This window comes from Scyliorhinus torazame, chromosome 3, assembly GCF_047496885.1.
Source record: "Scyliorhinus torazame isolate Kashiwa2021f chromosome 3, sScyTor2.1, whole genome shotgun sequence".
NCBI lineage: Eukaryota > Metazoa > Chordata > Chondrichthyes > Carcharhiniformes > Scyliorhinidae > Scyliorhinus > Scyliorhinus torazame.
Window position 1 is genome coordinate 88,799,252 of NC_092709.1, and position 16,800 is coordinate 88,816,051.

Consider the following 16,800-nt stretch of genomic DNA (forward strand, 5'->3'; position numbering starts at 1 on the left):
GGGGGAGTGGCTGTTAATTAGGGAGTGCACCACAGCTGCAGAAAAGGAGGTAGTTGAGGAGGCTTTGTCTACTGAGTCAGTGTGGGTGGAGGTCAGAAACAAGAATGGAGCAATCACTTTATTGGGAGTTTTCTACAGACCCCCCCAATAGCAGCAGAGAGATAGAGGAACAGATTGGGCGGCAGATCTTGGAAAAGTGCAGAAGTAACAGAGTTGTTGTCATGGGTGACTTCAACGTCCCTAATATTGACTGGAACCTCCTTAGTGCAAATGGTTTGGATGGAGCAGATTTTGTCAGGCATGTACAGGAAGGATTCTTAACTCCATTTGTAGATAGGCTGACTAGGGGGGGAGGCCATATTGGACTTGGTGCTCGGCAACTAACCAGGCCACGTGTCAGATGTCTCAGTGGGAGAGCATTTTGGTGAGATTAACCACAACTCCTTGACCTTTACCATAGTCATGGAGAGGGATAGGAACACACGGTATGGGAAGGTATTTAATTGGGGGAGGGGAAATTATACTGCTATTAGACAGGAGCTGAGGAGCATAAAGTGGGAACAATTGTTCTTGGGGAAATGCACAACAGTAATGTGGGGGTTGTTTAAGGAGCACTTGCTGCGAATGCTGGATAGTTTTGTCCCACTGAGACGAGGAAGGAATGGTAAGGTGAAGGAGCATTGGATGACAAGAGAAGTGGAGCTTCTTGTCAAGAGGAAGAAGGAAGCTTACGTAAGGTTGAGGAAGCAAGGATCTGGCATGGCTCTAGAGTTACAAGGTAGTCAGGAAGGAACTCAAAAATGGACTAAGGAGAGCTAGAAGGGGGCATGAAAAGCCCTGGTGGGAAGAATTAGGGAAAGCCCCAAGCATTCTACACTTATGTGAGAAATAAAAGGACGATCAGAGTGAGAATAGGACCAATCAGGGATAGTGGAGGGAACTTGTGCCTAGAGTCTGAGGAGATGGGGGAGGCTATAAATGAATATTTTGCTTCAGTATTCACTAGAGAGGGGGACCTTGTTGTTCATGAGAACAGTGTGAACCAGGTTAATAGACTTGAACAGGTTGATATTAAGAAGGAGGATGTGCTGGAAATTTTGAAAAGCATCAAGATAGATAAGTCCCCTGGGCCTGATGGGATATACCCAAGGTTACTACGGGAAGCGAGGGAGGAGATTGCTGCGCCGTTGGCGATGATCTTTGCGTCCTCACTCTCCACTGGAATAGTACCGGATGATTGGAGGGACGCGAATGTTGTTCCCCTGTTCAAGAAAGGGAATAGGGTAATCCTCGGGAATTATAGACCCTTCAGTCTTACGTCTGTGGTGAGCAAAATATTGGAAAGGATTCTGAGAGATAGGATTTATGATTATTTAGAAAAACATAGTTTGGTTGAAGATGGTCAGCATGGCTTCGTGAGGGGAAGGTCATGCCTCACAAGCCTCATTGAGTTCTTTGCGGATGTGACGAGACACATTGAAGGTCGGGCAATGGATGTGGTGTATATGGATTTCAGTAAGGCATTTGATAAGGATCCCCATGGTAGGCTCATTCAGAAAGTTAGGGGGCATGGGATACAGGGAAATTTGGCTGTCTGGATACAGAATTGGCTGACCAAAAGAATACAGCGCGTGGTAGTGGATGGAAAGTATTCCTCCTGGAGGTCGGTGACCAGTGGTGTCCCACAAGGATCTGTTCTGGGACCTCTGCTCTTTGTGGTTTTTATAAATGACTTGGATGAGGAAGTGGAAGGGTGGGTTAGTAAGTTTGCCAATGACACGAAGGTTGGGGGAGTTGTAGATAGTGTTGAGGGTTGTTGCAGGTTACAACAGGACATTGACAGGATGCAGAGCTGGGCTGAGAAGTGGCAGATGGAGTTCAACCTTGATAAATGTGAAGTGATTCATTTTGGAAGGTCTAATTTGAATGCTGAATACAGGGTTAAAGGCAGGATTCTTGGGAAGTGTGCAGGAACAGAGGGATCTTGGGGTCCACATACATAGATCCCTCAAAGTTGCCACCCAGGTTGATAGTGTTGTGAAGAAGGCTTGTGTTGGCTTTCATTAACAGGGGGATTGAATTTAAGAGCCACAAAGTTTTGCCGCAGCTTTATAAAACCCTAGTTAGACCACACTTGGAATAGTGTGTCCAGTTCTGGTCGCCTCATTATAGGAAGGATGTGGATGCTTTGGAGAGGGTACAGAGGAGATTTACCAGGATGCTGCCTGGTCTGGAGGGCATGTCTTATGAAGAAAGGTTGAGGGAGCTAGGGCTTTTCTCACTGGAGCGAAGAAGGCAGAGAGGTGACTTGACAGAGGTGTACAAGGTGATGAGAGGCATGGATAGAGTGGATAGCCAGAGACTTTTCCACAGAGTGGAGTAAGGGAGTCCCCTTAGTGTTGGGTGGGATTACTGGGTTATAGGGATAGGGTGGAGGTGTGGACCTTGGGTAGGGTGCTCTTTCCAAGAGCCGCTGCAGACTCGATGGGCTGAATGGCCTCCTTCTGCACTGTAAATTCTATGAAATGGCGGTCACAAGGGGACATAATTTTAAGGTGATTGGAGGAAGGTATAGGGGAGATGTCAGAGGTAGGTTTTTTTACACAGTGGTGGGTGTATGGAATGCACTGCCAGCAGAGGTGGTGGAGTCAAAGTCATTAGGGACATTTAAGTGATTCTTGGACAGGCACATGGACAGCAGTAAATTGAAGGGGTGTAGGTTAGGTTGATCTTAGATTAGGATAAATGGTCAGCACAACATCATGGGCTGAAGGGCCTGTACTGTTCTATGTTCTATCTTCCTTAAATTTAGTTTTGCCTTCCAAAATTGGAAAGTTAAAGGCGTTCATACGTACCGGATGTGATATCATGATTTATTCCGTCCACGGATATAGTGGCATTAGAAATTGGGTTCCCTTGATGGTCCCGGACAAACCCTTTAACACCACGGTGCACCTGAAACACAATCATGACTGTGTCAATAATGACTAATGGCGTCTATAACTCTCCACCTAGAGGGAGTCTCGAGTAGAAGATTTGTTGGTGAACTGGACTGTTTAAAAAAACAATCACCAGACAACTGCATAAGGACAACTTTAGAGATGAGAACACGAAGAAAATACAGATCTGTAAAATTATCTATTTGCTTTGCATTGGATGACACTCAAATTGCTAACCACAAGAAATTAAAGGAGGCAGAAAGCCAAAAAGATAGCTTTGAGAAAGAGTGTTCTTTAGTTATGATTAGAGCCTTTTACAGATACCGATCTAGAACAGCCTTATCTTTGTATTTAAGGTACCTACGACATTCTGATCGGTGTTGATCTTTCACCCATGAATAATGCAACTGTAGTTTAAATATTGTCAACCTTCATTTCTGGAAATGTATCAATGTTAAACAAAGAATACAAGACAGCTATGCACCAATAACACACCATCTGCAATCACAGCCATTCTGAAATAACATGTTGGGCCGGATTTTTGCTACCAAGGCAGGTAACTGGAAATTTCTCAATTGGACAGACCTGCTTCAGTTTAAGGGCCCCGTTACACCCAATTTTCACATTGAACATTCACTCAATATCCCCTCTACGCTAAACCATGCCCCCACCTATCCCCCATGTCCCTCACATCCGTCTATACCCATATCACAACCCATCCCCCATGTTTCCCCATACCCATGTCCCTCACATCCGTCTATACCCATTTCATAACCCACTCCCATGCCCCTCTATACCCATGTCATAACCCACCCCCATGCTATCTCCATAGTCATTCACTCAGTATCCACCACGCGCAGACCTAGGGAACCAAGTAGAGATGAAAAAACATATTCTAACAATCTAGTACAGCTCTCATTCATACAAACTTGACAGTGAAAAAGATGCCCATTCATGAAACCCATTCAAAGCTTTAAAATCTCCTCAGGGGATCTGCCTATTATGAAAAAAACAAAAAAGGTTTTATTCAACCTCCCAAGGATAGTTACTCCTTTAATAGTCTCTTTGAACTGTCAATCAAACTGTGAATTCAGTCTCCTGCTGGGATGATCCTTTTGTAGATTTTGAAACACAGCTAAGTATTCACAATTACCTCAGCTGTAATAACAGTCTTTAGCAAATGCCAACAAAGGTCTTTATTGAAACTATGGAACAGGTGGTTATAGTTTCTTCTAACCTGCATCAGATGTCCTGTCAATCAGAAAAGTCCAGCAGATTCTCTCGGATAGCTCCAGCCTATATTTTTCAAGTTTAAAGGGCAGGTTTATTTAAAAGCCTCAGAAGATTATATTTAAACAGATGTTTTCCACCCTTTACATGAGTTTACATCTATTCTCACAATTTGTGACTCTCATACTGCAGGTTAAGGCTGTAGCATCAGCCCAAATGGGGTCTGCTTAAACTAAGTTCAAATGGTCCTGCTGAGTTTGGGTTTCCTGCCTGTGAAATTCACACCCTACCCCCTTCCCCTACTGGAAAAAAATTGGATGTCAAAAATGGGTGCAGGACCTCTGCACCTGGGTTCCACCTGCCGTCTTTAAAAGTCTCTGGAGTTGGACTGAATCCACGAACATCTGGCCCAATCTAAATAATATACTAAGTGAAGAGTGACACGATCAAATGTCACCATCTATTCGATATTTTTCACTAACCTGCTCAATGTAATTAATGAGAGAATCTTTATTCTCCTTCCAATACTTTGGGAGCATGTCCTCAGCTGGAAATTTTTCACAGCTTAGTTCCAGTGTGATTTCAAAGCAGTTACTGCTCAGGTAGTTGAAATCTTGCATACCTGGAAAATAACAAGTTACAAAAGTAAAGATCTGACAATGTTCACTGAAACATTTGGGGAAAAAAAGAGATGGTGCAAAGAAGAAAAACACTGTGCATGGAAATATGTCACATCGAACAGGTTCCATTTCTAATCTATACTAAGTTAGTCACTCAGAAAAAAGTTAACCATGTCCAGTTAAAATGCTGGTGACATCACTCTGCTGATTCACTGTACCTACTTAAAGTAAGAATACACTATGAAAAATCTTACAAAACGATGAGTTTCCAAGTACATTAATGGTGGTCTGTGGCCTAAACCCATACATTAATCCAGGATTGCAGCCATTGTTCTTGATCACAGAGATGGTAACAGAAATTTTACTTTTCAGCCAGAATGTAAGTCCTACTGAACAGCTTGTAGGTATTATGAGATTTTTTTATTTTTTTTTGTGACCTCCACTGGGCTGGCAGAGTGGAGCACACAACATGAAGCACAGAGCCTGCACGGCCGGAGGAGCTCAGGGCCGAAGGTAAGAAACATGATTTGATTTGATTTATTATTGTCACATGTATTGGTATACAGTGAAAAGTATTGTTTCTTGCATGCTGTACAAAGGGAAGGAAGGAGAGACTGCAGAATATAATGTTACAGTTATAGCAAAGTGTAGAGAAAAGATCAACTTAATACGAGGTAGGTCCATTCAAAAGTCTAATAGCAGTAGGGAAGAAACTGTTCTTGAGTCGGTTGGTACATGACCTCAAACTTTGGTATCTTTTTCCTGACGGAAGAAGGTGGAAGAGAGTATGCCGGGGTGCGTGGGGTCCTTAATTATGCTGGCTGCCTTTCCGAGGCAGCGGGAATTGCAGACAGCGTTGATGGATGGGAGGCTGGTTTGCGTGATGGACTGGGCTACATTCACGACCTTTTGTAATTTCCTGCGGTCTTGGGCAGAGCAGGATCCATACCAAGATGTGATACAACCAAAAAGAATGCTTTCCATGGTGCATCTGTAGAAGTTGGTGAGTGTCATAGGTGACATGCCAAATTTCCTTAGTCTTCTGAGAAAGTAGTCGTTGGTGGGCTTTCTTAACTATAGTGTCGGCGTGGGGGGGACCAGGACAGGTTGTTGGTGATCTGGACACCTAAAAACTTGAAGCTCTTCGTTCCCATTGATGTAGACAGGGGCATATTCTCCTCTATGCTTCCTGAAGTCGATGACAATCTCCTTCGTTTTGTTGACATTGAGGGAGAGATTATTGTCATCACACCAGTTCACCAGATTCTCTATCTCATTCCTCTATCTCATTCCTGTACTCCAACAACTGATGTTGTTGACTGGAGGCAGATGATGCCGCTCAGCTTAAGAAACTGACACATAATAATATCACTTTTCAAAGAAGAATACCCACAAAGCATTACATATATGTGTGGGCACTAGGGACTGGCTATAGCAATATACAACAATAGTAGGCTCATCAGTTAAGTCCATTGACCACAACTGCAGCACCATGCTGGGATTTGCATGATTGCAGTCTATCTTGGAATATGTGGCAGCTTCATTGTAATCAGCAATGGTCCTCCCACCAAAAAGACTCTAAGGGCAGACTTTGCTTCAACTATGGATGCTCAGGTTGCTACCAGAAATAATTGAAGTATTAGATTAAATAGGGTTTCTGTCTTCTAAAGTTTACAGACAACCAACCCAGTGTCAGCTTTGGCTCAGCTGGTAGTACTCTTGCCTCTGACTGACAGATCCTGGGTTTAAATCCCATTCCAGGGCTTGAGCACAGGAATCATGGCTGACACTGCAGTGCAGTACTGAGGCAGTGATACATTATCTGAGCCATCTGACCATTATTTGAGGCATTAAACCAAGGCCTGCTTTGTTGGATGTAAAAGGTCCCAAGCACTATTTTGAAGGTGGCTGGGTCAGATAATCCGGCCAAGATTAAATACATCACAGGCTGCTAAGAGAAGCAAGGAAGGAAATAACAGAGACTCTGACCGCCATATTCTGATCCTCTCTGTACAGGTCTGGCGCTGGAGGACTGCTCATGTTGTTGAAAATGTGAGGAAGGAATATATAGAGTAATTATAGGTCAATCAGCCCAACTGCAGCGGTGCAAAATATTAGAAAAAGTTCTGAGGTGTGTTAAGATGCTGGACATAGTTTGTTAGGTCATATTGAGGTATTCATAGTCTTAAGTAGTTCAACCGTAAGTATTTATTAAGTACTAGGCACACTGAAGCTGTCTCCATGCTGGTCTACTCACAGCTCTGTCCAACACTACACAGACCCCTAGATGCTGGTCACATATTCTCTTACATCACTGTGTGAGCAGTATCAGTGTGTGAGCAGTACTGTACTCAGTCCCAATTTAACTCTTATAATGTGCCATAACCTAATATTACATGAAGGACACGATCAATTCAAAGGGATTGAGTAATCAAGGACTGTCAGCATCATAGATTATCATAGAATTTACAGTGCAGAAGGAGGCCATTCGGGCCATCGAGTCTGCACCAGCTCTTGGAAAGAGCACCCTACCCAAGGTCAACACCTCCACCCTATCCCCATGACCCAGTAACTCCACCCAACACTAAGGGCAATTTTGGACACTTAAGGGCAATTTTATCATGGCCAATCCACCTAACCTGCACATCTTTGGACTGTGGGAGGAAACCGGAGCACCCGGAGGAAACCCACGCAGACACGGGGAGGATGTGCAGACTCCGCACAGACAGTGATCCAAGCCGGAATCGAAGCTGGGACACTAGAGCTGTGAAGCAATTGTGCTATCCACAATGCTATCGTGCTGCCCTTTTTGAAAGATATATAGCTCGGAGAATCAGCGGCAAATAGGTCAACATGCCTGATTCTCAAATAATTGCTGCTGTCAACCAAGGGTTCGTAAAACATTGGGAACCCTGGCCACACCAAATTTTACCTTAAATGGATCACTTTTTCTCAACTGTTCAGCTTAGTTCATAGCAATCTCGCCACAGAGTCAGAAGTATGCAGTTTCAAAGTTGACTCCAGGGCTACAGCATATCATTTGGAAGAAAAGCAACCGTAATATGTTTAGTACATTGCCAGAGATACCACTTTACAGATGAAACTTTCAACAAAGATTCCATCTGACTTATCAGGGGGGCATGAAGATCAAAGAATACAAAGGGTAATCGTGGGGGCCGAGTTAAATTCATCCCTCAACTAATCCCACGAAGCAAGCAGATTAACTTGTCATTTATCATATGTACTGTTTGTAGATTTATATGTAAATTGGCTGCCCCATTTGCCCACATGACAATAGACACTGGACTTTAAATTAATCGCTTGGCTGTGGAAGCCTTTGAGGGGGTGTTGAGGACTTGGAAGGCAGTATAAATGCATTTTTATTCTTTTCAAATACATATAATGTATAACTAGAAACGGGTATTGGTTCTGATGATTTAACTATTACACAGGGTAGAATTTGATGCCATTATCTAATAGTGTTGTTCAAGAATTCATTTTCACTTACCCCCTGGAACATTGTACCAAGCTCCTCCATTGGTTATTCCATCAACAAAGCTAGAATCGTCATCATTTTTGCGGCACGGTGGTCTATTGGGGTTAGACATGACCGGATTTAAAGAGGCGTAAGCCTCAGCCAGGCTTTTAAAAATCTTATCATCTGGGCAAGCACTATATTCATGGGTAGAGCCTGCCAAAACATGCATACAATTTTTGAAGCAATTTGTTTGAATAAACATGAATAGTTCCATTGCAAATGCTATTTCTGTAATGGTCACTTCAAGGTGTCAGTTTAGCAAGTCTCAATTAGCTCATTCACTTTCAACTCGCTCACTGCACAAACATAGTGTTGGATTTGGATATGAAGTTATTCAATTGTGTACTTTAGATGATTGACCAGAACTTACTTCTGTCTGTGATATGAGATCTGGAGCAATTCTATCTAATAATACTGTTTCTGCCTGTCCACATCGGTTGATGGATTGATTGGATTTTCACAGTAACTTCATGGCAGTGTTAATGTAAGCCTACTTGTGACAATAAAGATTATTATTAAAAACTGGTGAGCCGAGCGTGGTACAAGCGCCTCTCAGTATCTAGTTGCCACCATTTCCCAACCTCAGTTACTGGGCTAGCACCCGAAGACCAAAGTGGAAGGAGTGAACCGGAGTATAAAATTGCATCGGCAAGGGGTGCCCAGGATGCTGCTCGATTGTTAGCCAGGTGGAAGATGGGGATGCAAATTTTGGCCTTGGTTACTGGGCCCCAACCCCTGCTCTCACCTCTCCCCAGCCCCGATGGTGATTGACGTGGGGGGAAAGGGGAACAACATGGGAAGGAGGGGATAGATGACATGTGAGGGAGAGGGACTGCACGGGACTGGCAGGAGGAGAGGGACTGCAAGCCCTCCTTGAATGGAGTGGAAAGGTGTGGCATGGGAGGGGAGCTGGGAGGTGTGAAATGGGTTTAAGGAAAGGGTGGAGAAAGGGATGATGTGTGAGTGAAAGAAGGAATGGCATGAGAAGAATGTCATGGGAAGGATGGAATGGCATGGGAACAAAGTGTTGCAATAAAGATACTAAACATCAGTACAATATTTTCCAGATCTCTTCTATTCAGTAAATTAAGGACTGCAAAAACTCCACTGTCAATTTATACACGTTTGCTTTTTCACAGTTTGTCAACCCCACTGCTTGAACTGTCAGATAAAATGTTAAATAAAATTAGACTTGGCAAATATCTCTAGGTACAATTATGTGCATCTGTGCACAATTTTGAAAAATTAAACACTTCAATCTATAGTTCACCCACTAAGAGTACCAGGGGTGAGGTGGTGGCAGTGCTTGGAATCCATCAAACGGTGCTCTGACATGAATCAATGAGTTAAAGATTGGATTGCATATGCAAACTTTCTAACAGCTGGTAGCGAGTGAACAGTGAATGCCAATTTTATGGCCTTTACCAATATGGCAGATTGTGCACATCTGCCTTGTAGTTTGGTGTGCTTCCTGTTCAGCATATTGAAGGCTTAAGCAGTTGCTCAGCATCCAAGCGCCAGAAAGCCATATTTCTGAATCAGTTTAATTCAATCTAATCACCCGTATTGAAATCTAAATTCCAATTTAACCATGATATGAAAAAAAAATCCTAAATTTTTGATTGCTAAAACTGTGTCAACACATTAAGGGTTTTATGTAAATTACTCTAATCATTAGTGCCACCTAGCTTTGGTCAACATGTTGTGCAAGGTCAAACTGCTATTATTCTCAAAGCTACAAAATAGAAAAATAGGCTCTTTCTGAGGGTCCAAGTTCATTTGCTAGTTCATTGCACCTGATCAGTCCCTAGTAACCTACCTGAATTCTGTTTTGTAGCAGTTTGATCTGCACATTTTACAATATTTTCAACATTTGCTAAGCAATGATTAAAGTCTCATGAAAACATAGCACTGGATAATACTGGATTGCCAATTTCCCTCTACAATCACTTCCAGGATAACAAAGCATGGATTACATTATCATTATCCTTGATACCTAACCAGAGGGGTGAGGAAAATAATTGGTTTGATAGAACAAAACTGTCAGTGAAACAAAAGCTTTGATTTCAGAAAGTGTAAGACATCAAGGAAAGAGGAAATGAAAGACCAGTTACAAGTATATTTTAACTCAAAAGCCAATATTTTGCAGTGCTATAGTTTCAAGCGTAGAAACTGCTTTTATCTGAAAATTGACTTTTTAAAGACCACAATGCCCAGAAAAGCATCTTAAAATATTATGGGCGGAATCTTGCCAGAATTTGGCAAAGTGTCAGGCTCGGACTGAAAATTGGCGTGTAACTCTCCAGTTGCACAGACCAGATTTACACCAGATCTTGAGACTATTTAAATAAATCAGTGAACATGATTTACGCAGTCAGTCCGGTGGGGCTGTTCCTGATTTGGCTCAAAGTGGGAAGTTTGCATTAAAGCGAATATTTGTGTTGGAACATGCCTAATAACTGCTCCGCGCAAAAGTCAGATGACAATGATTATTTAGTCCCTCCTCTGTGCCTTGCCTGTCCACAGGTTCGGTATTGATACAAATGCTGCCCCCTGTCCACAGGTTTGGATTTGACATGAAGGTGGCGATCTTGGGAGAGACTGGCACGTTGACAACAATTTACTTTGTTCACATTTTGCTTCATATATGCCGAGCAAACATTTATTATCAGTTTTCTGTTGTATTTACCAGTGCGAGTCTCATCATATGGATAGTTCGCGACAACATCACCACCGTGAAGATTTGCTGAGAGAACAAATGGAATATCCATGATCCAGTGAATGATAGCTTTGGTCTCTGGCGCAAGCTGCAGGAACAAGATTCTCTCAGTACAATAATGTATCACACATTTACATGAGATCCTAGTGAAGCATGGAGCAGTCATGAAAACACTCCCATACAAGCACACTATCAACTTGCATGTGAAGGCTCTTGAACACCAGTTGTTTTTACTGGAACAGTTTGGGATTTTTTTTTTGCTCTGAAAGTCTTTGTCCCTTATACTTTCAATCTACACTTGCGCTTGTGACATTATCTTTTTTAATTCAAAGATTTCATTCTTCTATCCCCAGACCAAAACATCTTGCAGCTTCACCTCTGTGTGCAAGGAATCTGTGTGGTTTGAGGTGAACAGAGAGAAAATGCCCCACCTAGTGGACTTGCTGGGAACAAATTCAAACATGAGTAAGCACAGTACATACTACACAGTAATACCGTTGACGTTACACTCAGTCATATGCATTATCATAAAGAGTCAGGGCAACAAAGGCTCTTTCTATACTTGTGCACATTTATCAGCATTGCGACACTGCAAAGCACATATTACTGGTCCCTGAACTCAAGTTAATAAAATAGGCAGTAGATAAATTCCTTGAGCCAACGACTGCAATGAATCACCATAGGATACTCAGTAACTTCTATCTTACAATTGATTTTCCCATCACACTTATTACGCTAGTGCTCGCTTTTATATTGCTAGAGTGCTGTGCTGGTGCCATAGAATTATGAAGCATGCAAAATGAGTTTTCTTAACTGCTGGTCTCAGCAATTTCACTTTAGTGATGCTGGCTAGCTATGTGGGACCCATACATCGGCAGTTGCACAGCATGAGAGCAATATAAAAACAGCTTACAAAAGAGAATTTCTCCTGATGGCTGGCCCAATTTCAAAAGTAGCAGGAATAAAGGAAATCCACAACAGAGTAAGAGCCTGTCACTAACAAAAAAAAAATCACTGAAGGCTGCCATTTTTCTAGCCTTGGACCGATACAGACCAGCAAAGTATGGTGCTTATGTTGCTTGTCTCAGTCGACCTTCCTCCCACATTAGAGAATGTTAAAGGGCGAGCGCGCGAGTCATGGTCACAGCTCTTGAAAAGCGCACGCACTGTATTGGACCTTCACAGCTGGTTTTGGGTCACCACTGTTACTTAAGGGGAAATTTCTGGAAACGATTCAACAATATGAACAGTTACAAACTTGAACAAATCCACATCAAAAATGCTTTTTGATATTTCTAATTGGAACAACTTGAATAGTTTATAATTAGAAATATCCCCTCCTCCAATTAGTGTATCAAATAGAAGGCTGCAACTGGAGGAGGCCATTCAGCCCCTTGAGCTTGTTACACCATTCATTTCAATTATGGCTGATCTGCACCTCAACTCTATTTATCCACCTTTTCAACAGATTCCGTGATACCCGAGTAAGAAATCGGTCAGCCTCGGTCTTGATAACAGCCCCTGGGAGTGGGGGGGGGGGGTTAATTAATTAACTCCTGATTGGCCAAGCTCTCGCTTTATGATTGTGTCCGTTTGCCATGGTTTCCAACATCCTATCGAGATCTGGACCAAGGGTTTCCATTGCAGTTTCAGTACATCAGCTCCCTGAAACAATGCCAGCAGACCTGGATGAGAAATTGGTTGGACAGCCTGCTGCAGGATAGGTTTGTCGAGTTATGATTAACTGTGGTGATTTGCTACTTGCATGTTACAACACGTCTGCTGAAATATTCAAATAAGATGCAAAAGACAGAGTATATTATAATGTGTATTTCCCATCATTTGTAGCATCGTAATGTTGAGCCCGGAGCGGCGAAGGGAAGGATTTCAAATTTAAAGGCCGTAGTCTCTGGATTTGATCGCAGGGCAACTGATTGCTGAGGAATTTCAAACCTTTATGGTTAGGTTGAGGGTTACTGTGCAGCAGCAATCCGAGCCACTTTCCAAATCATGCCCGAACAACCCCACCCGCCACTCCAAAGCAGACGCCTCTAGGATTGCCAACACTCCAGGATTGGCCAGGAGTCTCCAGGAATTGAAGATTAATCTCTCGGTTGTTGCTGTGTGCAACCCCGAGAAAAGAAAATCACAATGACATTAAAAATTATTTTTTTTCTTTTGCCATTTTCTTTGAACATTTCCTTTGACCAGATATAATCATATTGACAATGGCGGGGGTAAAAGAATAATTGGCTGAATGTCAAGCACCATCCAATTAGGTAATGGTCTTTTCTGCTTTCCAGTTGGCGTAGTAAGACACTGGATGGATTTCTTGTCCGACTAATGGTCGTGGAGCATGGGGAAAGTCATGTGGTGAAACCTCCAGGAATACATTTATCACAGTTGGCAACCCTTCTCCCCAACAGAGTTGAAAATCCCACAAAGAATCCATCAAAAGTATTTAAATTACACTGCCCTCCATATAAACATCCTTTCTACATTTACTTTTAGTCTGCGCTAAATGCTGAACTGGTGCAAAATAGGTATGCATATGGGGGTTCTGTGAGAACATTACATATAAATTATCGCAGATCTTCCAAATTTTTCAGCTTGCTCTCAAGCTTCAACCTAGGGAACTTTGACAACTAATGAAAGAAATGTGGCCTTTACTGACACTTTAGATAACCGTTGATTTCAACTTTCTAACTCCCACGATAGTTCCCCTGATAGAGGTGACACCACAAGATAACAAAGTGGAGTGTAATGAATTTGAATAATGGCCTAAAACTCTGTGGGTTGTCCTGCTGGAAACACAGAGGAAAGAGTTTGACAATCACAAAGACCTGTCAGTTTCAAGGAGGTTTAAGGAGAACAAAATGCTGGGGCAGGGAGAATGCACATTCAGTATTTGGTAACTTGATCAGAAATGCAGTTCCGCTGGACTCCAGGTTGGGACCACAGGTGTTCTGATGAAAGGTCATCGACCTGAGACATTGCCAGTCCATGGGGGTTCAGGGTTAGAGATGGATTGCCGCTCCTGGATTCTTCTCTCAAACTCCAGCTGCTCATTTCTTACCCAACCTTCTGACTCAGGCCAGGTAAGAACTGTCTAGTACAGCCGGTTCCAAGTCCTTGTTTCAAAGTCTGAAGAGTCAAGAGGTAAGGAAGCCCACACCACACCATAAAGCAGGTAAGTTTAAAAGTCCAACTACCTTCAGAAACCAGGGGGATGTTCAGTTTGTAAGGTAACTAGGTAGGGGTGGGTTATTGGGGGCAGGGGGGTGATAGTCAGGCAGGGTCAGGGAGGGCGGTATCTGTACTCTAGTTATCTAGAAATTAGAAGTGCTTTTAATTCTTCTAACTTTTCGTTGTCAACTATTACTGTAAGACTGTCACAACAATTCAAAGTGTGTGATTTATATCGTACCTTTAAGATGGTTCCCATTGCAGGACAGTCACACAATGGAAGCTTCCCAGGCAATTGCCGTGCAATCCCTACCTGGCGATCACCGGAGGGGCAGGGGAAGGTTCTCAATCGTATCTTTGGGGTAACCCACAGTTACGACACCCTGGAACTCAGAAGTTACGGGCTATTAACATGGCTTCTCTCTCCACAGATGCTGCCAGACCTGCGGAGTACTTCTAGCATTTTCCATTCTTATTTTCTCTAAAGGTAAGTATAGGAGATACTTGAGCCAGTTCGCAGAACGAGTGTTCACAGAGCACGTTCCTCAGGAAATCACAGGCCTGCATCTTCCTTTCCTATCTACTGAAACTAATGGAACAGTCAGGCACTAAGGGCTCACAATTCCCTAAGCAGTTCTGCCTGTGAGCAACATTTCTGGCAGGAATGTGAATCTCAGCCTTACGTGGTGTGCGTATGTATATATATTTTTTTCAAAGAGAGTACACGCACCTAGGACACCCTTCGAAGAAAAAGTATTACGCAAACACCGGGACAAATTCTGAACATGCAAAAGGATGCTACAGGTTACTCAGAGAGCAGTCACTTTGTCCCAGATCGCTACAGTCGCCCTCCTACCTTTGTGTTTCTGTCCACAGAAAGTTTTAGATTTTTCAGAAGGTGGTTATTCGGTCCCCCTTCCCTTTCATACACATAGACAATCCTGTCAAGATCGAGAAAATTTCTGTTGAGGTCTACTCCTTGGGCATTATTGCGACCCACAAACCAGTCCTTCAGATCACCAATCTGGAAGGGAAGAAAAGGCATGTAAGAATATACTGCTGAAGATAATTAAAGTTATCTGTAAAACAAGTCGCCAAATATTTCGTGAAAACTGGACTGCATTTATTATAATAATAATAGCTTATTGTCACAAGTAGGCTTCAATGAAGTTACTGTGAAAGCCCCTTGTCGCCACATTCCGGCGCCTGTTCGGGGAGGCCGGTACGGGAATTACCAGCAATTACTTAATTATGGATGCATGGAGGTCCCTGAATCGCACCCGACTTGGGTGTTGGGTTGAGGCCACTGAATCTCAGAGGCCTTCATCAAGCATTGCGACACTTGAAACGTCTTGTGAGATTTAACGGAATCTTATTAGGCGCCGCAATCTGGATCTTGCTCTCGCTGGCCGAGATCTAGGCATGCATATTTAAATGGACCATTAGGTGAAGCCTCAACCAGGTGCCGTTTGGTACTGGAGTACAAAGTCGTGAAATGGTCATGATGGCACCGGGGGGGGGGGGGGGGGGGGGGTGGATCTCGCAGGGCGGTCAGATACTGGGCAGGGTGGCACCCTGGCACTCCCTCTGGCAACATCATTGCTAGCTTTGCACTGCCGCACAGGAACCCGGTCAGTGCCATCTTGGCTGACAGGGGCACTGTCAGGGTGCCAGGCTGGTAGTGCCATGGTGTCCATGTGTCAGGTTGTGTTAAGTGCCTGGGTGCCAGGTTGCCCATGCCAGGGGTTGGGCCCAGGTGGGTCTTACCCATAAGAGGCGAGCTCGAGAACCCCAGAAGATGTAGATTGGGTGAAGTGGGAGTATCCTGAAGCCGTGGTGGGAGCGCTAAGGGGGGGGGGGGGTCAAAAGATCGGGGTTGCCTTTAAAAATGGCGCCTCAATCCATGAGTAATCTTCTTGCACTGGCAAGCTGAGCCCGTCAGTGCAGGAAATGGCTTAAACAGTGGCCTCAATTGGAAGATCCTCGCCGAGGCCAAAAAAGACAGCAAAGTGTGTTGAATAGCGGGGTCCTGCAGCTTAGAGAAAGACCCTGCCAAATGGGCTGTTCAGCAGACTTTAACGAGTCCGTTGAATCGTGCCCGACCTGTTTATTCTTATCTTGGAATTGAGCATAATTTACTAAAACATGAATGTAGAGAAATATATGTCAGTGATGAAGGTAATAGTTGAAAGCTGGAGGTGAAGGAAGTATCACCTCTGCACAAATGACAAACATTTTGTTCCTTCCATGCAGCAGTATGAAAGAAATGTGTGTAGACCTTCCTAGCTGGACATACAGTTTAAAGTCAGTTTTGTGGGGCTCCCAGTGGGGGATATAAAGCATAAGTGGGAGGAAGAGATGGGAGGGGAGTTGGAGGTCGGGATGTGGGCTGACGCCATGCAGAGGGTGAATGCGTCCTCGTCGTGTGTGAAGCTAAGCCTCATTCAGTTTAAAGTAGTTCATAGGGCACATACGATGTCAGTGCGGATGAGTAGGTTGAGGGGGTAGAGGACAGGTGTAGGCAGTGCGGCCTGTGATACACGTCCACATGTTTGGGCATGTCCGAAG

General features: G+C 43.5%; 1 protein-coding gene across 1 annotated transcript in view; it reads right to left on the bottom strand.

Annotated features, from left to right (window-relative positions):
* cpe (carboxypeptidase E) overlaps positions 1–16,800 on the bottom strand; it is a 196,383-nt gene that overhangs the window by 26,649 nt on the left and 152,934 nt on the right. Inside the window, exons 3-7 of the mRNA XM_072495937.1 lie at positions 15,089–15,256; positions 11,017–11,134; positions 8,298–8,480; positions 4,652–4,791; positions 2,856–2,955 (exon numbers count right to left, since the gene is read on the bottom strand). Coding sequence (XP_072352038.1) covers positions 2,856–2,955; positions 4,652–4,791; positions 8,298–8,480; positions 11,017–11,134; positions 15,089–15,256 — 709 coding nt within the window. The remainder of the gene's footprint in view (positions 1–2,855; positions 2,956–4,651; positions 4,792–8,297; positions 8,481–11,016; positions 11,135–15,088; positions 15,257–16,800) is intronic.